Raw genomic sequence first — 27,172 nt, forward strand, 5'->3', positions numbered from 1 at the left:
CCTCCCCCGACACCCGCGTCGCCCCCTCCCCCGACACCCGCGTCGCCCCCTCCCCCGACACCCGCGTCGCCCCCTCCCCCGACACCCGCGTCGCCCCCTCCCCCGACACCCACAGTCCCCTCCCCCGACACCCACAGCCCCTCCCCCGACACCCGCGTCAGCCCCTCCCCCGACACCCACAGCCCCTCCCCCGACACCCACAGCCCCTCCCCCGACACCCACAGCCCCTCCCCCGACACCCGCGTCAGCCCCCTCCCCGACACCCGCGTCGCCCCCTCCCCCGACACCCGCGTCGCCCCCTCCCCCGACACCCACAGCCCCTCCCCCGACACCCACAGCCCCTCCCCCGACACCCACAGTCCCCTCCCCCGACACCCACAGCCCCTCCCCCGACACCCACTGCCCCTCCCCCGACACCCGCGTCGCCCCCTCCCCCGACACCCACAGCCCCTCCCCGACACCCGCGTCGCCCCCTCCCCCAACACCCACAGCCCCTCCCCCGACACCCGCGTCGCCCCCTCCCCCGACACCCACAGCCCCTCCCCCGACACCCGCGTCGCCCCCTCCCCCGACACCCACAGCCCCTCCCCCGACACCCACAGCCCCTCCCCCGACACCCACAGCCCCTCCCCCGACACCCGCGTCAGCCCCTCCCCCGACACCCGCATCAGCCCCTTCGGCCGACACCCACAGCCCCCTCCCCCGACACCCGCAGCCCCTCCCCCGACACCCGCGTCGCCCCCTCCCCCGACACCCGCAGCCCCTCCCCCGACACCCGCGTCGCCCCCTCCCCCGACACCCGCGTCGCCCCCTCCCCCGACACCCGCGTCGCCCCCTCCCCCGACATCCGCAGCCCCTCCCCCGACACCCGCGTCGCCCCCTCCCCCGACATCCGCAGCCCCTCCCCCGACACCCGCGTCGCCCCCTCCCCCGACATCCGCAGCCCCTCCCCCGACACCCGCGTCGCCCCCTCCCCCGACACCCGCGTCGCCCCCTCCCCCGACACCCACAGCCCCTCCCCCGACACCCGCGTCAGCCCCTCCCCCGACACCCACAGCCCCTCCCCCGACACCCGCGTCAGCCCCTCCCCGACACCCACAGCCCCTCCCCCGACACCCGCGTCGCCCCCTCCCCCGACACCCGCGTCGCCCCCTCCCCCGACACCCGCGTCGCCCCCTCCCCCGACACCCGCGTCGCCCCCTCCCCCGACACCCGCGTCAGCCCCTCCCCCGACACCCGCGTCGCCCCCTCCCCCGACACCCGCGTCGCCCCCTCCCCCGACACCCGCGTCGCCCCCTCCCCCGACACCCGCATCGCCCCCTCCCCCGACACCCACGTCGCCCCCTCCCCCGACAGCCACAGTCCCTCCCCCGACACCCGCGTCGCCCCCTCCCCCGACACCCGCGTCGCCCCCTCCCCCGACACCCGCGTCGCCCCCTCCCCCGACACCCACAGTCCCTCCCCCGACACCCGCGTCGCCCCCTCCCCCGACACCCGCGTCGCCCCCTCCCCCGACACCCGCGTCGCCCCCTCCCCCGACACCCGCGTCGCCCCCTCCCCCGACACCCACAGCCCCTCCCCCGACACCCGCGTCGCCCCCTCCCCCGACACCCACAGTCCCTCCCCCGACACCCGCGTCGCCCCTCCCCCGACACCCACAGTCCCTCCCCCGACACCCGCGTCGCCCCCTCCCCCGACACCCGCGTCGCCCCCTCCCCCGACACCCGCGTCGCCCCCTCCCCCGACACCCACAGTCCCTCCCCCGACACCCGCGTCGCCCCCTCCCCCGACACCCGCGTCGCCCCCTCCCCCGACACCCGCGTCAGCCCCCTCCCCCGACACCCGCGTCGCCCCCTCCCCCGACACCCGCGTCGCCCCCTCCCCCGACACCCACAGTCCCTCCCCCGACACCCGCGTCGCCCCCTCCCCCGACACCCGCGTCGCCCCCTCCCCCGACACCCGCGTCGCCCCCTCCCCCGACACCCGCGTCGCCCCCTCCCCCGACTCCCACAGCCCCTCCCCCGACACCCGCGTCGCCCCCTCCCCCGACACCCACAGCCCCTCCCCCGACACCCGCGTCGCCCCCTCCCCCGACACCCACAGCCCCTCCCCCGACACCCACAGTCCCTCCCCCGACACCCGCGTCGCCCCTCCCCCGACACCCACAGTCCCTCCCCCGACACCCGCGTCGCCCCCTCCCCCGACACCCGCGTCGCCCCCTCCCCCGACACCCGCGTCGCCCCCTCCCCCGACACCCGCGTCGCCCCCTCCCCCGACACCCACAGTCCCTCCCCCGACACCCGCGTCGCCCCCTCCCCCGACACCCGCGTCGCCCCCTCCCCCGACACCCGCGTCAGCCCCTCCCCCGACACCCGCGTCAGCCCCTCCCCCGACACCCACAGTCCCCTCCCCCGACACCCACAGTCCCTCCCCCGACACCCGCGTCGCCCCCTCCCCCGACACCCGCGTCGCCCCCTCCCCCGACACCCGCAGCCCCTCCCCCGACACCCGCAGCCCCTCCCCCGACACCCGCAGCCCCTCCCCCGACACCCACAGTCCCTCCCCCGACACCCACATCGCCCCCTCCCCCGACACCCACAGTCCCTCCCCCGACACCCACGTCGCCCCCTCCCCCGACACCCGCGTCGCCCCCTCCCCCGACACCCACAGCCCCTCCCCCGACAGCCCCCTCCCCCGACACCCACAGTCCCTCCCCCGACAGCCCCCTCCCCCTACTCCCGCAGCCCCTGCTCCCCCCCGCCCCCCCCATCAGATTGTTGATCTTTTGAAACAAAAAATCACCTTGCAGCTCAGTGAGCAGCTTACTGAACAAATGCAATGGGTGGTGAGATACTGAGCCAGAGAACAGGAGAATTCCAGATTCATTTCCCAACCTGTGGTGAGTTAGCCAGTCGAGAAATCCAGCCATGTTCTGTCGGTGGCCCTAAAGGACGGGCCTTCAGTCTACACAACAGATAAAGGCAGTGTTGGCCTCGCCCATGAGGGTCCATGCAGTGGAATAGTCTGACAGCACTGACTATCCAGCCTGGTGTGTGAAGGATGGAGCTGCAGGCCGGGTACTGGAGATGACCGGACCTGTGGCGTAAGTCAGTGCCAGCAGGAGGAGGGAGGAGAGAACAAGGTTGGGAGTTACTCGGTGTTAAGTGCGGTCTGTATTTATCAACATTTGAAACGGTGGTAATTTGCTGCCTGTAGAAAGGGTGTGCTTTGTGCAGAGAGACAGGATCAGGAGAGCACTTGTGGCAAACGTCAGCAACATTTAAAATGGACTTACACCCAGTTCACATTTGAAATGTTCTTCTTCAAAGTTGGTGACGGTGCGAAGGATTGAGAAAAAGCTGCTGATACATTCATCCTCCTTCAGGTTGCCGAACTGCAGGAAGGTCTGCTGGATCAGTTTACGCAAGTGCTTCGGCTGTGAGAGTAGGAGAGAGAAAGGTCAGATGGTCACTGATTCCTGTAGTAAGTAAATCAAACTGCAACCTCCTGACATTCATAGGAGCAGGAGGAGGCCCATTCAGCCCCTCGAGCCTGTTACACAGGAACAGGAGGAGGCCCATTCAGCCCCTCGAGCCTGTTACACAGGAACAGGAGGAGGCCCATTCAGCCCCTCGAGCCTGTTACACAGGAGCAGGAGGAGGCCCATTCAGCCCCTCGAGCCTGTTACACAGGAGCAGGAGGAGGCCATTCAGCCCCTCGAGCCTGTTACACAGGAACAGGAGGAGGCCATTCAGCCCCTCGAGTCTGTTACACAGGAACAGGAGGAGGCCATTCAGCCCCTCGAGCCTGTTACACAGGAACAGGAGGAGGCCATTCAGCCCCTCGAGCCTGTTACACAGGAACAGGAGGAGGCCCATTCAGCCCCTCGAGCCTGTTACACAGGAACAGGAGGAGGCCATTCAGCCCCTCGAGCCTGTTACACAGGAACAGGAGGAGGCCATTCAGCCCCTCGAGTCTGTTACACAGGAACAGGAGGAGGCCATTCAGCCCCTCGAGCCTGTTACACAGGAACAGGAGGAGGCCATTCAGCCCCTCGAGCCTGTTACACAGGAACAGGAGGAGGCCCATTCAGCCCCTCGAGCCTGTTACACGGGAACAGGAGGAGGTCCATTCAGCCCCTCGAGCCTGTTACACAGGAACAGGAGGAGGCCCATTCAGCCCCTCGAGCCTGTTACACAGGAACAGGAGGAGGCCATTCAGCCCCTCGAGTCTGTTACACAGGAACAGGAGGAGCCCATTCAGCCCCTCGAGCCTGTTACACAGGAACAGGAGGAGCCCATTCAGCCCCTCGAGCCTGTTACACAGGAACAGGAGGAGGCCCATTCAGCCCCTCGAGTCTGTTACACAGGAACCGGAGGAGGCCCATTCAGCCCCTCGAGCCTGTTACACAGGAACAGGAGGAGGCCATTCAGCCCCTCGAGCCTGTTACACAGGAACAGGAGGAGGCCATTCAGCCCCTCGAGCCTGTTACACAGGAACAGGAGGAGGCCATTCAGCCCCTCGAGCCTGTTACACAGGAACAGGAGGAGGCCCATTCAGCCCCTCGAGCCTGTTACACAGGAACAGGAGGAGGCCCATTCAGCCCCTCGAGCCTGTTACACAGGAACAAGAGGAGGCCATTCAGCCCCTCGAGCCTGTTACACAGGAACAGGAGGAGGCCATTCAGCCCCTCGAGCCTGTTACACAGGAACAGGAGGAGGCCATTCAGCCCCTCGAGCCTGTTACACAGGAACAGGAGGAGACCATTCAGCCCCTCGAGCCTGTTACACAGGAACAGGAGGAGGCCCATTCAGCCCCTCGAGCCTGTTCCTCCATTCAGTGAGACCATGGCTGATCTGCGACCTAACTCCACATACCCGTCTTTGGCCCATATCCCTTAATACCTCTGGTTAACAAAAAGCTATCAATCTCAGATTTAAAATTAACAATGGATCCAGCATCAATTGCAGTTTGCGGACGAGAGTTCCAAAGCTCACCACCGTGTGTGTGGAAGTGTTTCCTAATTTTACTCCTGGAACCTCTGGATCTAATTAAAAGACTACGCGCCCTAGTCCTAGACTCCCCAACCAGCAGGAATAGTGTCTCACTGTCTACTCTATCTGTTCCCCTTAATATCCCGAAAACTTTAACCAAATCACCCCTTAACCTTCTAAATTCCGGGGAATACATCCCTACTTTGTGTAATTCCAGCTAGATATTTAAACTCTTAAATCCTCGACAGGTAACTTGTGACATTGAATACAATATTTTCATGTGAAGAGTTGCCTGACTTTTCTATCTCAGTCTTGGCTCAGTGCTATCACCTCTGTACTGAGGGAGTGCCGCACTGTCGGAGGGGCAGTACTGAGGGAGTGCCGCACTGTCGGAGGGGCAGTACTGAGGGAGCGCCGCACTGTCGGAGGGGCGGTACTGAGGGAGTGCCGCACTGTCGGAGGGGCAGTACTGAGGGAGTGCCGCACTGTCGGAGGGGCAGTGCTGAGGGAGTGCCGCACTGTCGGAGGGGCAGTACTGAGGGAGCCCCGCACTGTCGGAGGGGCAGTACTGAGGGAGTGCCGCACTGTCGGAGGGGCAGTGCTGAGGGAGTGCCGCACTGTCGGAGGGGCAGTGCTGAGGGAGCGCCGCACTGTCGGAGGGGCAGTGCTGAGGGAGCCCCGCACTGTCGGAGGGGCAGTACTGAGGGAGCGCCGCACTGTCGGAGGGGCAGTACTGAGGGAGTGCCGCACTGTCGGAGGGGCAGTACTGAGGGAGTGCCGCACTGTCGGAGGGGCAGTGCTGAGGGAGTGCCGCACTGTCGGAGGGGCAGTGCTGAGGGAGAGCCGCACTGTCGGAGGGGCAGTGCTGAGGGAGCGCCGCACTGTCGGAGGGGCAGTGCTGAGGGAGCGCCGCACTGTCGGAGGGGCAGTACTGAGGGAGTGCCGCACTGTCGGAGGGGCAGTACTGAGGGAGCGCCGCACTGTCGGAGGGGCAGTACTGAGGGAGTGCCGCACTGTCGGAGGGGCAGTACTGAGGGAGCCCCGCACTGTCGGAGGGGCAGTACTGAGGGAGTGCCGCACTGTCGGAGGGGCATTGCTGAGGGAGTGCCGCACTGTCGGAGGGGCAGTGCTGAGGGAGAGCCGCACTGTCGGAGGGGCAGTGCTGAGGGAGTGCCGCACTGTCGGAGGGGCAGTGCTGAGGGAGCGCCGCACTGTCGGAGGGGCAGTGCTGAGGGAGCGCCGCACTGTCGGAGGGGCAGTGCTGAGGGAGTGCCGCACTGTCGGTCAGAGGGGCAGTGCTGAGGGAGCGCCGCACTGTCGGAGGGGCAGTACTGAGGGAGCCCCGCACTGTCGGAGGGGCAGTACTGAGGGAGCGCCGCACTGTCGGAGGGGCAGTGCTGAGGGAGTGCCGCACTGTCGGAGGGGCAGTGCTGAGGGAGCGCCGCACTGTCGGAGGGGCAGTACTAAGGGAGTGCCGCACTGTCGGAGGGGCAGTACTGAGGGAGTGCCGCACTGTCGGAGGGGCAGTGCTGAGGGAGTGCCGCAATGTCGGAGGGGCAGTGCTGAGGGAGAGCCGCACTGTCGGAGGGGCAGTGCTGAGGGAGTGCCGCACTGTCGGAGGGGCAGTGCTGAGGGAGCGCCGCACTGTCGGAGGGGCAGTGCTGAGGGAGCGCCGCACTGTCGGAGGGGCAGTGCTGAGGGAGCGCCGCACTGTCGGAGGGGCAGTGCTGAGGGAGCGCCGCACTGTCGGAGGGGCAGTGCTGAGGGAGCGCCGCACTGTCGGAGGGGCAGTGCTGAGGGAGCGCCGCACTGTCGGAGGGGCAGTGCTGAGGGAGCGCCGCACTGTCGGAGGGGCAGTACTGAGGGAGTGCCGCACTGTCGGAGGGGCAGTACAGAGGGAGTGCCGCACTGTCGGAGGGGTCGTTTCCAGATGAGACACTATTCCCAGAAAGTTATCCCCAGTGTCCTGGCCAATATTTATCCCTCAACCAACATAACAAAAACAGATTATCTGGTCATTATCACATTGCTGTGTGTGGGAGCTTGCTGTGCGTAAATTGGTTGCCGTGTTTCCCACATTACAACAGTGACTGCACTCCAAAAGTACTTCGTTGGCTGTAAAGCGCTGTGAGGCGTCCTGTGGTCGTGACACTGTGAGACGTGTGGGCGTGGAGAGGAGGAGAGACGACACGAGCAAAGGAGGGTGAGGGAAGGGGAGGGGGTGAAGCAGCACCTGGAGGGAGGGTGAGGGAAGGGGAGGGAGTGAAGCAGCACCTGGAGGGAGGGTGAGGGAAGGGGAGGGGGTGACAGCACATGGAGGGAGGGTGAGGGAAGGGGAGGGAGTGAAGCAGCACCTGGAGGGAGGGTGAGGGAAGGGGAGGGGGTGAAGCAGCACCTGGAGGGAGGGTGAGGGAAGGGGAGGGGGTGAAGCAGCACCTGGAGGGAGGGTGAGGGAAGGGGAGGGGGTGACAGCACATGGCAGGAGGGGGCTGGTGCACTTTCTGTCTCACCTTTGTTCCCTTGGCCTTTGATCAAAGACCCAAGAAGAGGTTGAACAACGATGGTGGGAGGAGAGCAGGACTACAAAACAGACCTTTGCTCCAAAGTGCTTCCTGTCAGCGAGGGGAAATCGAGTCTTCAGGTAATAATGTTCCACACGCAGAGTGTGGCTGGGGTTCCAACTGCACACTGTCTGGCAGTCTGCGAGCGTCCATCTGGCCCTCTTCACGTGGCTAAATACCTTTCAGTTTGCTATTAGACCCTGTATGGTCATCCTTCGTCAGTGAAAGCAGAGGTCGACAGACACCAGGGTCCAGGGCTGGTGTCTGTAATCCTGCTCGACTAGGTCACTTGTGCCCCATGTCCAAAGGGAGCTTTACTCTGTATCTAACCCCCTGTACCTGCCCTGGGAGTGTTTGATGGGACAGTGTAGAGGGAGCTTTACTCTGTATCTAACCCCCTGTTACCTGCCCTGGGAGTGTTTGATGGGACAGTGTAGAGGGAGCTTTACTCTGTATCTAACCCCGTGCTGTACCTGCCCTGGGAGTGTTTGATGGGACAGTGTAGAGGGAGCTTTACTCTGTATCTAACCCCCTGTATCTGCCCTGGGAGTGTTTGATGGGACAGTGTAGAGGGAGCTTTACTCTGTATCTAACCCCGTGCTGTACCTGCCCTGGGAGTGTTTGATGGGACAGTGTAGAGGGAGCTTTACTCTGTATCTAACCCCCTGTATCTGCCCTGGGAGTGTTTGATGGGACAGTGTAGAGGGAGCTTTACTCTGTATCTAACCCCGTGCTGTACCTGCCCTGGGAGTGTTTGATGGGACAGTGTAGAGGGAGCTTTACTCTGTATCTAACCCCCTGTACCTGCCCTGGGAGTGTTTGATTGGACACGAGAGACAGGACAGCACAAAATGACGCGCTGTAATTCTGCTCTGGGCTCTAACGGGGTGGCAGCAGAGGGATCGGGGTTCTGCGCTACGCACTGGGCCGAGAGCGCTGCCACGTAGGAAGGGCTGCCCCCTTCAGTAAAGGGGGTAGCTGGAGCATCGGGGAGTGGGGAGCTGTGCCATCAGCAGCACGGACCCCACAGGCAACATGCCAACAGGGCACTGTATTCCAACAAGGCCGACACCTCCCCTCTCGGCGGTGCCCGGCGAGTGTCCTACATCGCCCGCCACTATCGTCGTCATCGCCCGCCGCAACTTCAAGGGGCACGAGCCAATCTTTGTTCCGGGGCGAAAACAGGGCGTTGCGCTTGGTGATGACATCATCAAGTTCGGCACGGTGGAGCAGGGCGCGACCAGTTACCGTCGCCGGCAAACTCCTGCCGCCTTTAGCGGGGCTCGTTAGCGAGACCGTGCCCAGTCGCAATGTCCTTTGTGCCCCAGCTAACGGAGGGTACAAACAATCCTGATTTCTCCCCCATAGAAACACAGAATGGTCACAGCACAGAAGGAGGCCATTCGGCCCATCGAGCCCGTGCCGGCTCTCTGCAAAAGCACTTCAGCTAGTCCCACTCCCCCGCCCCTTTCCCCGTAACACGGCAAATATTTTCTCTCAGGTTCTTATCCAACTCCCTTTTGAAAGCCACGATTGAGTCTGTCTCCACTATGTTTCAGGCCGTGCATTCCAGATCCTAACCACTCGCTGCGTAAAAATGTTTTTCCTCATCTCCCCTTTGGTTCTTCTGCCAATCGCCTTAAATCTGTGTCCTCTGGTTCCTGACCCTTCCACCAGTGGGAACAGTTTCTCTCTCTCTACTCTGTCCAGACCCCTCATGATTTTGAACACCTCGATCAAATCCCCTCTCAACCTTCTCTGCTCCAAGGAGAACAACCCCAGCTTCTCCAGTCTCTCCACGTAACTGAAGTCCCTCATCCCTGGAACCATTCTCGTAAATCTTTTCTGCAGCCTCTCTAAGGCCTTTGTAATATCTCTGCACCTTGTTACAAACTCACACGAGGCATGGATATATCAGACACGGTCACTCTGTGACCTTCACTTTATTCCTAGGACTGAAGAGTGCTGATCCTGGGTGGGACCTCCCCTTTTATACCTGGAAGCCCAGGTGAGAAGCTCACTCCCTGTGGTCAGGGTGTGCATTACAAGGGTACAGGTACAGTATGCATGAGTTACAGTTACATACTTATAGTCATTGCAAGATGGTGAAATACATGACAGCCTTCAAATCCTTCCTAAAGTGTGGTGCCCTGAATTGGACACAATACTCCAGTTGGGGCTGAACCTGTTACAGGTTCATCATAACTGCCTTGCTTTTGTACTCTATGCCTCTATTTATGAAGCCCAGGATCCCGTAAGCTTTTTTAACCGCTTTCTCAAACTGCCCGGCCACCTTCAGTGATTTGTGCCCATATACCCCAGGTCTCTCTGTCCGTGCACCCACTTTAGGATTGTACCCTTCAGTTTATATTGCCTCTCCTCGTACTTTCTACCAAAATGTATCACTTCACACTTTTCCGCGTTAAATTTCATCTGCCCCGTGCCCGCCCATCCCACCAGCCCGTCTGTGTCTTCCTGAAGTCTGTCACTTCTGTTCCGCCCTACAATGAGATCACTAGTGATCTGTGATCTAACTCCACATACCCGCCTTTGGCCCATATCCCTTAATTCCTTTGGTCAACAAAAAACCAGCAATCTCAGATTTAAAATTAACAATTGACCTCGCATTAACTGTCGTTTGCGGACGAGAGTTCCAAATTTCTACCACCGTGTGTGTGGAAGTGTTTCCTAATTTCACTCCTGGAACGTCTGGCTCTAATGTTTAGACTACGCCCCTAGTCCTAGACTCCCCAGCCATCGGGAATAGTGTCGCTCTATCTACCCTATCAGTTCCCCTTAATATCCTGAAAACTTCGATCAGATCATCCCTGAACAAATAGTCACCATAGACCAGAAACTTAACTGGACCAGCCACATAAATACTGTGGCCACAAGAGCAGATCAGCGAGTGTCTCACCTCCTGACTCCCCAAAGCCTTTCCACCATCTACAAGGCACAAGTCAGGAGTGTGATGGAATACTCTCCACTTGCCTGGATGAGTGCAGCTCCAACAACACAAGAATCTTGACACCATCCAGGACAAAGCAGCCACTTGATCAGCACCCCATCCACCACCTTCAACATTCACTCCCTCCACCACCGGCGCCCCCTGGCTGCAGTGTGTACCATCTACAATGTAGGGGAGGACGAAAACCCCCTCATTTTACCCAGAAGGAAAAGGGCTATGGGATCGGTCTGTGCTGTGAATTGAAACCGAGACGGTTTGACCTTGGCAGAGCAGTGATTGGACGGGGGAGGACACCGGAGGGCCAATGGTGGGACAGAGTCAGCCCGAAGCATGGGGCTTTCAAGCCAATGGGAGAGCACTTGCTCGAAAACTGTGGGACTGACCCACAGCCATTATCGGGCTATTGTCTTCCCCATGTTTACACTATGGAGGGAAATCATGCAGACCTTCAGAAAACTAGGGAACCCAAAACAACCCAAGGGCCTACACAATGGCTACAGGAGGCCAACACAATCAACACCCTCTCAAACCTTGAGTAGGTTAACATCAGTGGAAAAAACCCGCAATGATCTAAAACTGCTGCATTTTTCAAAATCACAAAGCCCACCAATGGGAAGGATCGATTTCAGCACGAGCGGCGGACTGGATAATCTGGCTATAAAAAGTGGTGTCTGACACATTGTGTGTGGTTCCCTGCTCTCGTGATCCAACAACCAGCAAGCCTCTCGACACTGAAGGAAAACCAGTGTCCGAAGACACCAAAGATAGAAGAAACAAACCACCAGACTGCAGAAGGCACAGTAGTGAGTATAACCTCTGGTCCCCTGAACTCCCAACTCAGTTAGGCCAGGAAAGGTGGGAGGTTGGGCATTGTACTGCTAAACTTGTGTAAAGATTTTGTTGTGTCCGTTTAGTGGGATTTAGAGGGATTGTTTTGTTGGTGTATTGCTGTTTGTTGAGATACACCTTGTCAAATAAATTGGAAGCCTAAAGTTCCTCTTGGAATCACCTTGTCTCAGTTCTATTGTATTACATCTCCTGATCGTGAGTCTTATGTCAGAACCGTGTAAGGGAAGCTAGGAGCGCCTCGAAAACGCTAGGGAAGAAGGGGTTAGGTGTGTTTGACACTCACAGGTGCCTCACAGGCTAGGCATAAGCTGTGGGGACGCACGAGTCTCAAAACCCCCTTCATCAGCTGTGGACACAGTCTCTCCAGGGGTGCTCTTGCAGCACCCAGGGTACCTCACAGGCCAGGCATAAGCTGTGAGGGTAGAAGCCCAGAGAGAGACACCCAAGGCACAACAACACTCCCCGAGAACCCCTTACAACAAGACGCACTGCAGCAACTCGCCAAGGCTTCTTCGGCAGCACCTCCCAAACCCGCGACCTCTACCACCTAGAAGGACAAGGGCAGCAGGTGCATGGGAACACCACCACCTCCACGTTCCCCTCCCAGTCACACACCATCCTGACTGGGAAATATATCGGCCGTTCCTTCATCGTCGCTGGGTCACAATCCTGGAACTCCCTCCCTAACAGCACTGTGGGAGTACCTTCACCACACGGACTGCAGCGGTTCAAGAAGGGGACTCACTACCACCTTCTCAAGGGGCAATTAGGGACGGGCCATAAATGCCGGCCTTGGCCAGGGACCTCCCAGGAACAAATAAAACAAAAGTCATGTTAGAGTGAGCAAATAATTAGCGATTCAACGTCTGAACACAAGGTGGATTCTTACCTTCATACTTTCCTGCAACTGTTTCGGAAAGAACAAATCAAGACCAACCTCCTTCCTTTAAAGAGAAAGATGAAAATAGGTCAGAAAATATTATTAAATAGTCACTGCATCATCTGCGTGATGTTCAAGGACAGGTCCAAGTTACCAGGGGGAAGAACACACCCATGTAACAGGCACATAACCACCAGGACGCCAGCGTGAAATTGAGTGGTTGGATCAGCACCAGACCCCAGTGAGGCCTGAACGGAGGAAATAGTCACCACTGACCAGGCTCTGCTAGTGTTCCTGTAATAAACATCTGTAACACCGAGGAGGAACTCGGTAGACATTTCCCGAGGAGCAAGATGTCGATGAACTGGTCAGGTGGGCAGAGAAGTGGAAAATGGAATTCCATCCGGAAAAGTGAGAGGTAGTTTGGGGAGGGGCAACAAGGCAAGGGAATACACAATAAATGGGAGGATACGGAGCGGGGCGGAGAAACAGAAGGCTTTTGACAAGGTCCCACACAAGTGATTGGTGTGCAAAATCAAAGCACATGATATTGGGGGTAATGTACTGACATGGATAGAGAACTGGTTGTCAGACAGGAAGCAGAGAGTCGGGATAAATGGGTCCTTTTCAGAATGGCAGGCAGTGACTAGTGGAGTGCCGCAGGGTTCAGTGCTGGGACCCCAGCTATTTACAATATACATTAATGATTTAGATGACGGAATAGAGTGTAATATCTCCAAGTTTGCAGATGACACTAAACTGGGTGGTGTGAGCGGTGAGGAGGACGCTAAGAGGCTGCAGAGTGATTTGGACAGGTTAGGTGAGCGGGCCAATACATGGCAGATGCAGTATAATGTGCATAAATGTGAGGTTATCCACTTTGGGGGCAAAATATTATCTGAATGGCGGCAGACTAGGAAAAGGCGAGGTGCAACGAGACCTGGGCGTCATGGTTCATCAGTCACTGAAAGTGGGCATGCAGGTACAGCAGGCGGTGAAGAAAGCAAATGGTATGTTGGCCTTCATAGCTAGGGGATTTGAATATAGAAGCAGGGAGGTCTTACTGCAGTTGTACAGGGCCTTAGTGAGGCCTCACCTGGAATATTGTGTTCAGTTTTGGTCTCCTAATCTGAGGAAGGACATTCTTGCTATTGAGGGAGTGCAGCGAAGGTTCACCAGACTGATTCCAGGGATGGCTGGAATGTCATATGAGGAGAGACTGGATCAACTGGGTCTTTATTCACTGGAGTTTAGAAGGGATGAGAGGGGATCTCATAGAAACATATAAGATTCTGACAGGACTGGACAGGCTAGATGCGGGAAGAATATTCCCGATGTTGGAGAAGTCCAGAACAAGGGGTCATAGTCTTAGGATAAAGGGTAGGCCATTTAGGACTGAGATGAGGAGAAACTTCTTCACTCAGAGAGTTGTTACCCTGTGGAATTTCCTGCCGTAGAGAGTTGTTGATGCCAGTTCACTGGATATATTCAAGAGGGAGTTAGATATGGCTTTTACGGTTAAGGGGATCAAGGGGTATGGAGAGAAAGCAGAAAAGGGGTACTGAGGGAATGATCAGCCATGATCTTATTGAATGGTGGTGCAGGCTCGAAGGACTGAATGGCCTACTCCTGCACCTATTTTCTATGTTTCCATTGGGCAGTGAATGGAGAGTGCTGCCCACTGAACAGTAGCACCAATCAACATAAGAACATAAGAATTAGGAACAGGAGTAGGCCATCTAGCCCCTCGAGCCTGCTCCGCCATTCAACAAGATCATGGCTGATCTGGCCGTGGACTCAGCTCCACTTACCCGCCCTCTCCCCGTAACCCTTAATTCCCTTATTGGTTAAAAATCTATCTATCTCTGACTTGAATACATTCAATGAGCTAGCCTCAACTGCTTCCTTGGGCAGAGAATTCCACAGATTCACAACCCTCTGGGAGAAGAAATTCCTTCTCAACTCAGTTTTAAATTGGCTCCCCCATATTTTGAGGCTGTGCCCCCTAGTTCTAGTCTCCCCGACCAGTGGAAACAACCTCTCTGCCTCTATCTTGTCTATCCCTTTCATGATTTTAAATGTTTCTAAAAGATCACCCCTCATCCTTCTGAACTCCAACGAGTAAAGACCCAGTCTACTCAATCTATCATCATAAGGTAACCCCCTCACCTCCGGAATCAGCCGAGTGAATCGTCTCTGTACCCCTTCCAAAGCTAATATATCCTTCCTTAAGTAAGGTGACCAAAATTGCACGCAGTACTCCAGGTGCGGCCTCACCAATACCCTATACAGTTGCAGCAGGACCTCCCTGCTTTTGTACTCCATCCCTCTCGCAATGAAGGCCAACATTCCATTCGCCTTCCTGATTACCTGCTGCACCTGGGCCAATTGTGGAGCAGTGGAGGCGTGGCCTAAACAGTTGGAGCTGTGAGCAGTGAGAGAAGGAGCTGCTGCTTTTGCTCCTGGCTGGGCCTGTGAATTAGCCCAGGAAGAGAAGGAAGGAAGGAAGGAAGGAAGGAAGGAAGGAAGGAAGGGGCTTCACCACCAACTTTCACCCAGAGGGAGAGAAGGAAAAAGCAGAAAACTTGAACAACTTCACCATTTCTACAAAGAGTTGGAGAGAGGGGGAAAGTCCAACAACAACATCCAGTGTGGAAGGAGGGAGACTCTACCATTCTACAGGTGGGTGTATTGGTGCAGTCCCTAAAAGACTTTGCTGCATCGGTGGGGGGAGGAAAGAAGACCAGTCGGGGGCCGGAACATCGCGGGGGGTGTGTGTGTGTGTGTGTGGAAGTGTGTGTGGGGGCCTTGCTTACAATTAGGCCCCACACACCTTTGAAGCACCCCTCCCCCATTGCCTAGCCTGGGATAGCTGGAGCCACCAGGCTGAAGAAACAATTAATCCACCCTAATTAACATCGTTGGGAGTGTGTGCCTGTGTGGCTCCAGCTGCCCCAGGTGAAGACATCTTCTCCCCTCACCCGAAGACCACCCCAACGACTATTTTTGTTTGCCATCTGGGGATTGCACCCACCCACAGCTGTGAGGGGAGACCTGCCCTCGCAGTTTCCCCCCTTCCCACCCCCCTCTCTCTTTCTCTGTTACTCTGTCTCTCCCCTCTCTCTCTGAGAGCCTTTTTCCTCCCAAATTGATTGGAAAAATATAAAACAATTAAGACAACTGAGCAGAGGGAGCAAGGCCCCTCCCCAATTGTCAACTAGGGGAGAGGTGTGCCTCGTTAAGGGCTCCTCTGCTCAGTCTATTAAACGAGGCCATTTAAAGACCATTAAGGCCTGTGACTTTGGGGTGGGTGTAGCCCTTAAAGGGACCCCGTGATGGCGACCCCATCTACGCCGGTGGCAGGGCCAGCTAGGACTTATGCGCAGGCGGCATCCACATCCACGGCACCTCCTGCGCCACCTGCTGCCCTGCCACCATTCAGACTTATCACCAAGAAACACGGGGTCAAGAGCTACACTCACCCCACAATGACCATCGAGGAGTGCGTGCGGGCGATGGCTGGGGTAGTCGGCCCCTCGGCCATTGTCGCAGCCTCCAAGATGTCTGGGAAGGCCGTGTTCTTCCTGGGGTCGGAGCGGGCGGTGTCCCTGGCCCTTGAAAAGGGGCTCACGGTGGGCGGGACGTTCCTGCCGGTGGATCCTCTCGAGGCCACCGCGCAGAGGGTCATTCTATCGAACGTCCCGCCCTTTGTTTCCGCTGAGCTCCTCCTCCCTCACCTACAACAACTGGGGGAGGTAAGGTCGGGGATCAACCCCATACCGCTCGGCCTCAGGGAGAACAGCCTGCGCCACGTGTTCTCCTTCCGCCGCCAGCTCTTTGTCCGGCTGGCGCGGGAGGACGTGACAGAAGGGCACTTTAATGTGGTGCACGAGGGGACTGCCTACCGCGTCTTCTGGACGTCGGACGGCGTGCGGTGCCATGCCTGCAGGGAGGTGGGGCACGTTCGCAAGAACTGCCCCGCCTCCAAGGCCGCCAAACCACCGAAGGCGGCCAAGGCTGGCGCCGCCGCCACCCCTCCCCCTAGTTGCGTCCGCGTGCCGGGAGCTGTGGGTGCGCGGGCATCGTCGGGGGCCTTTGTTTTCAGGGCCTCCGGCGGGGGGGAGGGAGAGCGTCCGATCGAAAAGAAGGCGCGGAACAAGGAGAAACATCTAGAGGCGGGTCCCCTCGGTGCGCCAGACAAGCTGTTCACTGCGCTCGGCCCAACCCCGTCACCGGCGAGCGCGGGGTGCCCTGAGCCCGTGCTCGAGCCCTTGACCAATACCGCAGAGGGGCCCGGGCGCGGGCAAGATAAGGAAAAGGGGGGGGCGGAGCGGGAGGCCTCGGCAGACATGGAGGTCTCCCTGTCTCCGTGCCCCCCCAGGAAAAAAAGGAGGCGCCGCTCCAATGAGGCGGGGGGGGAACAACATCCCTCCGCGGAGGAGTCGGTGCCCGCCGCGTGTCCCGCGTCCCCCACCAGCGCCCCCACACTGCGCTGTAGGCGGGAGGAGTCTGTCCCCGGGGAGGGTGGGGCAGTCGAGGCTGCCCAGCCTCTGCCTCCCGGGGATGGAGTGGAAGATCTGCCTGTCGTGGGGGGCGTGGGGCCAGCGGAGAAATGCATTGCCGCCGGGCCGGGCGGCCCGGGGACTGAGGCGGGCGAGGCCGAAAAGGCCGAACCTGAGCCCGCCCAGCCAATACCCAACTTCCCCCGGGAGTCACTCGACCCGGCAGAAACACAATCTAGTGATTTTAATGACACCGTAAATGCTGGGCCGGGGGGTGGCGGCGGGGAGGGGGAGGAACACCCACCCTCGCCCCCTACTTTGGAGCTGGAGCACTTGGAGGGCCTGGAGAATTTCCTAGACCAGGTCTCTCCGTGTTCCCCGGTTCCTGGGGCGGAGGGGGAACCCCTTCCGCTGTCGCTTCCCGACCCAGCACCAATTCTAAAAGAGCCCAGTGGGGACTCCTCTGCCGACGATCCTGGGGGTGGGATCGGGGCAGAGCCAGGGCCGGATGGAGCGGCCGGGCTGTTTGCCGTACCTCGTGCGGTCGACGGGCCGGCTGCTAGCGGCGACCTCCCGGAGGGGGACGGGGACTCGGTGGAGGACGCGGGAGAAGATCTCGAGTCCATCGCCAGTGAGGCGGTGGATCTGCTCGCGGCCGCCGCTGAGACCCTCCTCATTCCCGTAGAGGAACTCCGGGACTTTTTGGTCCAGAGCCAGGGTCGCCGCAACCAAGCCCGTCTGGCCCTGGAAAGATGGTCCGAGCCGGGGCTGCTCGTCGCGTCCGTCCGCGCCGCCGCTAAAACCATGGCCCCGGGCGGGCCCTTATTAAAGGCGCAAGGCCTTGAGCTGTGCCGGCTCAAAGGGTTCCTCGCTGGGCTGCTGAGGGAGTGGAGGTCAACAAAAGACTCCGCTCCCTCCCCCACAATAGGTTAAGGTAGAGGTTGCACTATGCTTTTGCCATGAAGATAACCATAGCCAGCCTCAACATCAACGGCGGCAGAGGGGCACGCCGTAGATTTGACAATTTGTCGCTCCTGTGGGAGGGGAAATATGCGGTGTGCTTCCTGCAAGAAACCCACACCGTTCCGGGAGACGAAGCCACGTGGCTCCTGGAATGGCAAGGAGAGGTCCGCATGAACCACCTCACCGCCATTTCTAGTGGGTGGCCATCTTGCTGGGCCCGCATTTTCAGCCGGAGATCTTGGGGGTCGAGGAGCCCGTGCCAGGCCGCTTGCTGCACGTCACGGTTCGCCTGGGGGACGTGCCGCTCCATCTCGTGAACGTGTACGCCCCTCATCCCGGCCCGCAGCAGACGCGCTTCTTCGAAGAGGTGTCCGCTCTCCTTGGCTCCGTCGACGTCGGCGACTGCATTGTCCTCGGGGGGGATTTTAACTGCACCCTCGAGGCGAGGGACCGCTCCGGTGCCCCGCAGAGCATGACGGCGATGGAGAAGTTGAGGGACCTGGTCGGGTCCTTCGACATGGTGGACGTCTGGCGAAATCTCCACCCCGACTCCAGCGCCTTTACTTGGGTGAGGCCTGGAGTTGGATGGTCTAGAGTCGACCGCCTTTACGTGTCTCGGGCGTACGTTTCCTGCGTCCCGGCGGCCTCCATACGGCCGGTGCCGTGTTCGGACCACCACCTGGTGTGGGCGGAGCTCGCTTCGCTCCGCGCGAGGACGGGGTCCGCGTACTGGCACTTTAACAACCGGCTGCTGGAGGACGTGCGGTTCCAGGACTCGTTCCGTCGATTCTGGTCCGACTGGAGAAGGAAGCAGGGGGGCTTCCCCTCCTTGAGGCTATGGTGGGACGTGGGCAAGGCTCACGTCCGCGTCTTCTGTCAAGAGTACACGAGGGTGTCGACCAAGAGGCGGGCGGCCAGAGTCGGGCGCCTAGAAAAAGAGGTGCTCGACCTGGAAGCCCGTCTCGGTCAAGTCGTCCAGGACCCGGCCCTGCGGATGGTGTACGAAGCGAAGAAGGCCGCGCTGAAGGACCTGCAGCTCGTCGGGTCCCGAGACGCGTTCGTGAGGTCGCGGATCCGGTTCCTGCGGGATCTGGACCGCGGCTCCCCCTTCTTCTACTCACTGGAAAAAAGGCAGAGTGTCCGTAAGCAGCTCTTGACGCTGCTGGCCGACGACGGCTCTCTCGTCTCGGATCCGGAGGGCGTCAACAACAGGGCCCGTGAATATTACGGAGCTCTGTTCTCTCCGGATCCGTCCAGCGAGGAAGTGCGTAGAGTTTTGTGGGAGGACATGCCGAAGGTCGGCCCGGAGGGCGCCGAAAATCTGGAAGCTCCGCTAAGCCTGGCGGAGCTGACCGGTGCCCTCGCCCGGCTCTCGAGGGGAAAATCCCCGGGGCTGGACGGGCTGACCGTGGAGTTCCACAGGGCGTTCTGGGACGTCCTGGGGAGCGACTACGCGCGGGTCCTGGGGGAAAGTCTGGCGACCGGGGAGATGCCCCTCTCTTGGCGCAGGGCAGTCATCGTCCTGCTGCCTAAGAAGGGCGATCTCCGCCTCCTTAAGAACTGGCGCCCGGTCTCCCTCCTCAGCACGGACTACAAAATCTTCGCCAGGGCGATGTCTGCTCGCCTTGGTGCCGTGCTGGACCACATGATCCACCCCGACCAGTCCTACACGGTCCCGGGCCGGACAATCCACGATAACATCCATCTGGTCCGGGACCTCATCCATTGTTCCCAGGAGGCTGGTCTGTCGGTCGCCTTCCTATCCCTCGACCAAGAGAAGGCGTTCGACAGGGTGGATCACGACTATCTGTTCGGAACTCTGCGCGCTTTCGGGTTCGGGACGCATTTCGTCGCCCGGATCCGACTTTTGTACGCTGCCGCGGAGTGTCTGATTAAGGTTAACGGGTCCTTGACGGCGCCCCTTCGCTTTAGGAGAGGGGTGCGCCAGGGATGCCCCATGTCCGGCCAGTTATACGCCGTTTGCGTGGAGCCTTTCCTGCGCCTCTTGTGGACGAGGTTGACGGGACTGGCTCTGCAAGGGCCGGGCGTGGAGGTCGTCCTCTCGGCTTACGCCGATGACGTGCTCCTCGCGGTAGAGGATCCCGCTGACCTGCGGAGGATGCGTGAGTGCCAGGAGATTTACTCGGCCGCGTCCTCCGCCAGGATCAACTGGGAGAAATGTTCCGGACTCCTGGTGGGTCAGTGGCGGGTGGACTCCCTGCCGGAGGAGCTCAGGCCTTTTGCCTGGAGCACGACCCATCTCCTCTATCTGGGAGTCTACCTTGGCCCCGACGAGGAAGCCTGGCCGGCGAACTGGCAGGAGCTGGAGGCCAAGGTCGCCGCTCGCCTAGGGCGCTGGACAGGACTGCTCCGAGTGCTGTCCTACAGGGGTCGAGCGCTAGTCATAAACCAGCTGGTGGCCGCAATGCTGTGGTACCGGCTGGTCACTTTGACCCCTCCCCCTGCGTTTGTCGCCAAGATACAGAAGAAGCTGGTGGACTTCTTCTGGAATAACAGGAAGCACTGGGTCTCTGCCGCGGTCCTGAGCCTCCCGCTTGAGGAGGGCGGTCAGTCATTGGTGTGCGTCAGCACCCAGCTCGCGACTTTCCGTCTTCAGACCCTGCAGAGATACCTTTACGTCGAGCCCCCTCCTAGGTGGTGTGCTCTGGCGAGGTATTTCTTCCGCCAGCAGCACGGCATCAACTACGACACGCAGCTCCTGTTTGTGAACTTGGGGGGTGCCAGGACCACCCTCCGGGAGCTGTCTGTCTTTTACAGGGACCTTATCAGGGTCTGGAACAAATTCTCCACCAAGCGCAGCTCTCCGCCGGCTGGAGTGGCGGCCGTCCTGCAGGAGCCGCTGCTCGGGAATCCGTACCTCCACGACCGAGGTTTTATGTGGCGGTCGGAAGAGAGGGCTGTGGCTGGTGAGGTGACCAGGGTCAGGGACCTGCTCGATGGCGGAGGAGCGGGCTGGATGGCGCCAGACACGCTGGCGCGGCGCCTAAATTCTGCCAACGTCCGCCACGTGGCCGATGCCATCGAGTCGCTAAAAACAGCTCTGGGCCCTGACTCCATTAGGTGCATCGAGGAGGCTCAAGCACATGGGGAGATCCCGTCCGAACTGACCCCCGTCCGGACGGAATTCCTCATCGGCGCCAAACCCCGGAACCTCCCTCGGGAGCCGGCGCCTCACAACTTGAGCCGCCTCGAGGAAATCCCCTCCGTGCCTTTCAGTTCCGCGCGGAGGGGTTTCCTGTACGGGCTGCTCCTGCACACCCTCAACTTTGCCATCCTCGCCGGCCGTCCGGACACGCCATGGCGTACCATCTTGCCGTCCGGAGGAGGCGGGGGTCCCCGATGAAGAGCACTCTACGCGGGAGTCCTCCCACTATTCATCGGGGACTTGGCCTGGAGGGTGGTGCACGGAGCAGTGCCATGCAACAAATTTTTAAGCCGGTTCACGGACTCCCAGGCCGCCTGCAATTTCTGCGGTCTGGAGGAGTCCGTGTTCCATGTTTTTACTGAGTGCACGAGGTTGCAGCCCCTGTTTCATTATCTAAAGGGGCTGCTCCTGAAATTCTGGCTGCACTTCAGTCCCACTCTCCTGATCTTTGGGCACCCTGTGCGGAGGGGAGCGGGTAGGTCCGAGGGCCTCCTCGTAGGACTGCTCCTGGGCACGGCCAAGGGTGCCATCAGCCGGTCCAGGCAGCGGGCAGTCGAGGGGGTCGTTCAACCTGACTGCCTGCCTCTCTTCCGCTCTTACATCCGGTCCAGGGTGTCCTTGGAGATGGAGCATGCGGTGTCCACCGGTACGCTCGCGGCCTTCCGCGAGAGGTGGGCACCGGAGGGACTGGAGTGCATCATCACGCCCGGCAACCAAATTTTAATTTGATTTTATGTTTTAAAGTTTAATTTGTTTTAATTGCCGGTGCTTTTAGTGTCCCCCTCCCCTTTTATAGGGGGCACTGGAGGAAAAAGTGATTTTAGTGCCCAAAAAAAACACACAAAAAAAAACACAAAAAAAAACCACAAAAAAGAAAAAAAAGGGCCTTGTAAATGTCTGGTGTGTCACCCAGGTCGGGTGGCACCGTTTAATGTTTGTTTTTTCAGGTAAACTCCAAAAGAGTTTCATGCACAAGGACCCCCAGGTCCCTCTGCACCGCAGCATGTTGTAATTTCTCCCCATTCAAATAATATTCCCTTTTACTGTTTTTTTTCCCCAAGGTGGATGACCTCACACTTTCCGACATTGTATTCCATCTGCCAAACCTTAGCCCATTCGCTTAACCTATCCAAATCTCTTTGCAGCCTCTCTGTGTCCTCTACACAACCCGCTTTCCCACTAATCTTTGTGTCATCTGCAAATTTTGTTACACTACACTCTGTCCCCTCTTCCAGGTCATCTATGTATATTGTAAACAGTTGTGGTTCCAGCACCGATCCCTGTGGCACACCACTAACCAGCGATTTCCAACCCAAAAAGGACCCATTTATCCCGACTCTCTGCTTTCTGTTCGCCAGCCAATTCTCTATCCATGCTAATACATTTCCTCTGACTCCGCGTACCTTTATCTTCTGCAGTAACCTTTTGTGTGGCACCTTATCGAATGCCTTTTGGAAATCTAAATACACCACATCCATCGGTACACCTCTATCCACCATGCTCGTTATATCCTCAAAGAATTCCAGTAAATTAGTTAAACATGATTTCCCCTTCATGAATCCATGCTGCGTCTGCTTGATTGCACTATTCCGATCTAGATGTCCCGCTATTTCTTCCTTAATGATAGTTTCAAGCATTTTCCCCACTACAGATGTTAAACTAACCGGCCTATAGTTACCTGCCTTTTGTCTGCCCCCTTTTTTTAAACAGAGGCGTTACATTAGCTGCTTTCCAATCCGCTGGTACCTCCCCAGAGTCCAGAGAATTTTGGGAGATTATAACTAATGCATCTGCTATAAGTTCCGCCATCTCTTTTAATACCCTGGGATGCATTTCATCCGGACCAGGGGACTTGTCTACCTTGAGTCCCATTAGCCTGTCCAGCACTACCCCCCTAGTGATAGTGATTGTCTCAAGGTCCTCCCTTCCCACATTCCCGTGACCAGCAATTTTTGGCATAGTTTTTGTGTCTTCCACTGTGAAGACCGAAGCAAAATAATTGTTTAAGGTCTCAGCCATTTCCACATTTCCCATTATTAAATCCCCCTTCTCATCTTCTAAGAGACCCTCGTTATGCACTGGGCGAGCTGTTATCTCAACACTATGGCAAAGTCATTGATGCTGCCTGGAAGGCTTTAATGGCAAGGAAATTCAAGATCTTTCTTGGTGACCAACATTCTGGAAAAAGCAGCAGTATAGCTCAGCTGCTGAAGGGTTTCAGTTTAAAATCACGGTCACAACAGGAGGCGTTTTCAGAGTTCCGCATCCCACATTTTAATTACATGTGGAGATGTCCCGAAACTTTACAGAAAGCCCCATGTGTTTGAGAGCCAAACTCGGGGCACAGTTTACTACAATACCTACACATTTCAAACAGAGAATCCAAAAATGACAAAACTTACTCCAGCAACTCGAAATTAGATTTCTTCTCCAGAGCCTTCGGGGGCAAATCCTTGTAAAACCTCCTGGGAAACCAGAGACAGAGTTAACTCAGAGCAAACCCCACGCACAGCAATAAACGCATATTCAACACACCATCGTCAGTTCAAACATTAGAAAGTGATACAATGAGCGCAAGCACATTTTATTATTTACTTTCTTTTCAACAATCTGTACTTTTCATCAAATATTGGTAACACCATGAAGGAAATTGCCTGGGAGGGGCTACTGAGTGACAGTGTGAGGGAGCTGGGTTATCAGTAGAGATACAGTCAGTAACACGACATATATTCTCCCGTTGCACTTTAACTGGAGCTCAGGAAGACCAATGCTTATGTAACTGTGATATATTCATTTCCCACTGCAGCCATTCGTCCAGCCTTGGTAATTCTACCTGCTTAGTGCTGAATTTTTCTCAGGTTGATGTTGGCCATCAATGTTTACAAGTAACTGGATTGAGATTGATGAAAATTCATTCGGCCAGCAAAATCATAACATTTTAAGTCAAAGGTGGGCATTACAAGGACAGCCTCAAAGCCTCCTTGATAAAATGCAACATCCCCACCAACACCTGGGAGTCCCTGGCCAAAGACCGCCCTAAGTGGAGGAAGCGCAGTCAGCGGAAGGAGCGTGCGGCAAACCTGTCCCACCCACCCCTTTTCTCAACCACTGTCTGTCCCACCTGCGACAGGCACTGTAATTCCCCTATTGGACGGTTCAGTTACCTGAGAACTCTGTTAGAAAGCAAGCCGTCCTCGATTCTGAGGGACTGCCTATGATGAACATTTTAAGCATAGAAACTGAAAGGAAATTGATGTCAGCTAGCCTTTTAATGTAAGAGTAATGCCCTTCAGTGTGATAATGTTACTGTTATATATGTGGACTTGTACTTACTCTGTACAGCCACCAGAGGGCTCATTCCCCAGACTCTCAAGGGATCTCATAATCCCTTGGGAGCACAGGTATTTAAGGAGGCCTAACAGGTTGGAGAGGCACTCTGGAGACCCTCAATAAAAGACTAAGGTCACACTTGACTTTGAGCTCAGTCTGACTCTTTCTCCATACATAACAGTTACAACTACATCGGAGGGCTGAAAACTATCCATGAAAGCTGGCTGGAGCACGAGATTGGTCGTCCGTAGTCCCAAGTAATGGGCTCGGAGCAAATCACCATGCCCTAGCAACCATTCCGTGACGATGTGCTAGGGGGTAAAAGGGGCAGCTAGTTCACAGGGAGCCCAATCGCCACGACTGGCAATCACCCATTCCACCCCCCGGGATCCCTCCTGCGACAGAAAGTCCTCCTCAGACTTGACTGTTAAAATCCCACGCAATCTGCAGTAACTTCCTCAGGAAAGTTGCAGGATGTTTGTTTTATCCTACTCTTGTTTTGCAGCTGAATTTTTCTTCTCTCTTTTTAAGATAACCCTCCTCACTAACCAGCTCCCAGCCAGGAGAGGCGACAGGTTCCAGGTCCCAGGGTCCTGTTTGAGGGGGTGTGGAACCCACATAGATCAGGAGCACGGTGAATCGGATGCATTCTGAGCGACTGTTTGCAGGCTCCCCATTTCAGGGCTTCACTCACATCTGTAGGTGTGTTATTTATATTACCCATCCCATGAGGATCCGGGCCTTTTCTCCAAATGGTACGTCGCCCTCTTACCCATTCTCCCTGGCCACGTACTCTCCGGGGCTAACTGGTCCGGAGTGAGCAAGGCCATTACCAGCTGACTTTATCCAGCATGCAATCAACAATTGGACATAGTCCTGTTCAACTTCTCCATCCCTTTGCTGGGCAAGCCAACGGAACAGGAGGAGGCCATTCAGCCCCTCGAGCCTGTTACACAGGAACAGGAGGAGGCCATTCAGCCCCTCGAGCCTGTTACACAGGAACAGGAGGAGGCCCATTCAGCCCCTCGAGTCTGTTACACAGGAACAGGAGGAGGCCATTCAGCCCCTCGAGCCTGTTACACAGGAACAGGAGGAGGCCCATTCAGCCCCTTGAGCCTGTTACACAGGAACAGGAGGAGGCCCATTCAGACCCTCGAGCCTGTTACACAGGAACAGGAGGAGGCCCATTCAGCCCCTCGAGCCTGTTACACAGGAACAGGAGGAGGCCCATTCAGCCCCTCGAGCCTGTTACACAGGAACAGGAGGAGGCCCATTCAGCCCCTCGAGCCTGTTACACAGGAACAGGAGGAGGCCCATTCAGCCCCTCGAGCCTGTTACACAGGAACAGGAGGAGGCCCATTCAGCCCCTCGAGCCTGTTGCACAGGAACAGGAGGAGGTCATTCAGCCCCTCAAACCTGTTACACAGGAACAGGAGGAGGCCCATTCAGCCCCTCGAACCTGTTACACAGGAACAGGAGGAGGCCAATTCAGCCCCTCGAGCCTGTTACACAGGGACAGGAGGAGTGCCCATTCAGCCCCTCGAGACTGTTACACAGGAATAGGAGGAGGCCCATTCAGCCCCTCGAGCCTGTTACACAGGGACAGGAGGAGGCCCATTCAGCCCCTCGAGCCTGTTACACAGGAACAGGAGGAGGCCCATTCAGCCCCTCGAGCCTGTTACACAGGAACAGGAGGAGGCCATTCAGCCCCTCGAGCCTGTTACACAGGAACAGGAGGAGGCCCATTCAGCCCCTCGAGCCTGTTACACAGGGACAGGAGGAGGCCCATTCAGCCCCTCGAGCCTGTTACACAGGAACAGGAGGAGGCCCATTCAGCCCCTCGAGCCTGTTACACAGGAACAGGAGGAGGCCCATTCAGCCCCTCGAGCCTGTTACACAGGAACAGGAGGAGACCATTCAGCCCCTCGAGCCTGTTACACAGGAACAGGAGGAGGCCCATTCAGCCCCTCGAGCCTGTTGCACAGGAACAGGAGGAGGCCCATTCAGCCCCTCGAGCCTGTTACACAGGAACAGGAGGAGGCCCATTCAGCCCCTCGAGCCTGTTACACAGGAACAGGAGGAGGCCCATTCAGCCCCTCGAGCCTGTTACACAGGAACAGGAGGAGGCCCATTCAGCCCCTCGAGCCTGTTACACAGGAACAGGAGGAGGCCCATTCAGCCCCTCGAGCCTGTTACACAGGAACAGGAGGAGGCCCATTCAGCCCCTCGAGCCTGTTACACAGGAACAGGAGGAGACCATTCAGCCCCTCGAGCCTGTTACACAGGAACAGGAGGAGGCCCATTCAGCCCCTCGAGCCTGTTGCACAGGAACAGGAGGAGGCCCATTCAGTCCCTCGAGCCTGCTCCACCATTCAATCAGGTCATGGCTGATCTTCACCTGAACCCCATCTCGCCACCTTTGCTCCGTATTAATACCCTTACCCCCAAAAAATCTATCGATCCCGGTCTGATAAATTTCAGCTGTGCCCCCAGCACCCACGGCCTTTTGTGTAAAGAAAGGTTTCCCGATTTCACTCCTGAACGGCCTGGCTCTAACCGGAAGACAGCCCTCCCACCCACTGTTCTGGATTCCCTTGCCACAGGGAACAGTTTTGCAGAATATACCCGACCGAATCGCTTTGTCAATTCGGATCACCCTGCAGGGCCCCGCTCCCGCCCCCGAGCTGGTAAACGGGGGAACGGTGAGGGACACTGCCCTCCTGCCCATCGCCGAGTTCATCCGACCCCAACACTGCGAGTAATGCCCGGCGGGCAGGCTGGGCCCAGCAAACTATCGGCTGCCCCCGATCACCACCGACCCCCGGGGGCCACCAGGGGTGTGGCAATAGTCCACAAAACGGCAGGATGGAGGGAGACAGCCTCGGAGTGGACTCTCTCCTCCCCACCCCCCTCCATTCACGTCCCAACCACTCACCACTTTAGTCCCCGGGCCAAGTTA

At 57.9% G+C, this 27,172-nt stretch overlaps 1 protein-coding gene across 3 annotated transcripts in view; it reads right to left on the minus strand.

Annotated features, from left to right (window-relative positions):
* LOC139272919 (protein-tyrosine kinase 2-beta-like) overlaps positions 1–27,172 on the minus strand; it is a 256,360-nt gene that overhangs the window by 117,633 nt on the left and 111,555 nt on the right. For all 3 annotated transcript variants that reach the window (XM_070889030.1, XM_070889028.1, XM_070889029.1), the window contains exons 6-8: positions 23,286–23,348; positions 12,262–12,316; positions 3,296–3,436 (exon numbers count right to left, since the gene is read on the minus strand). In XM_070889030.1, the coding sequence (XP_070745131.1) occupies positions 3,296–3,436; positions 12,262–12,316; positions 23,286–23,348 (259 nt within the window). The remainder of the gene's footprint in view (positions 1–3,295; positions 3,437–12,261; positions 12,317–23,285; positions 23,349–27,172) is intronic.

This window comes from Pristiophorus japonicus, chromosome 9 (genome assembly GCF_044704955.1).
Source record: "Pristiophorus japonicus isolate sPriJap1 chromosome 9, sPriJap1.hap1, whole genome shotgun sequence".
Classification (NCBI taxonomy): domain Eukaryota; kingdom Metazoa; phylum Chordata; class Chondrichthyes; family Pristiophoridae; genus Pristiophorus; species Pristiophorus japonicus.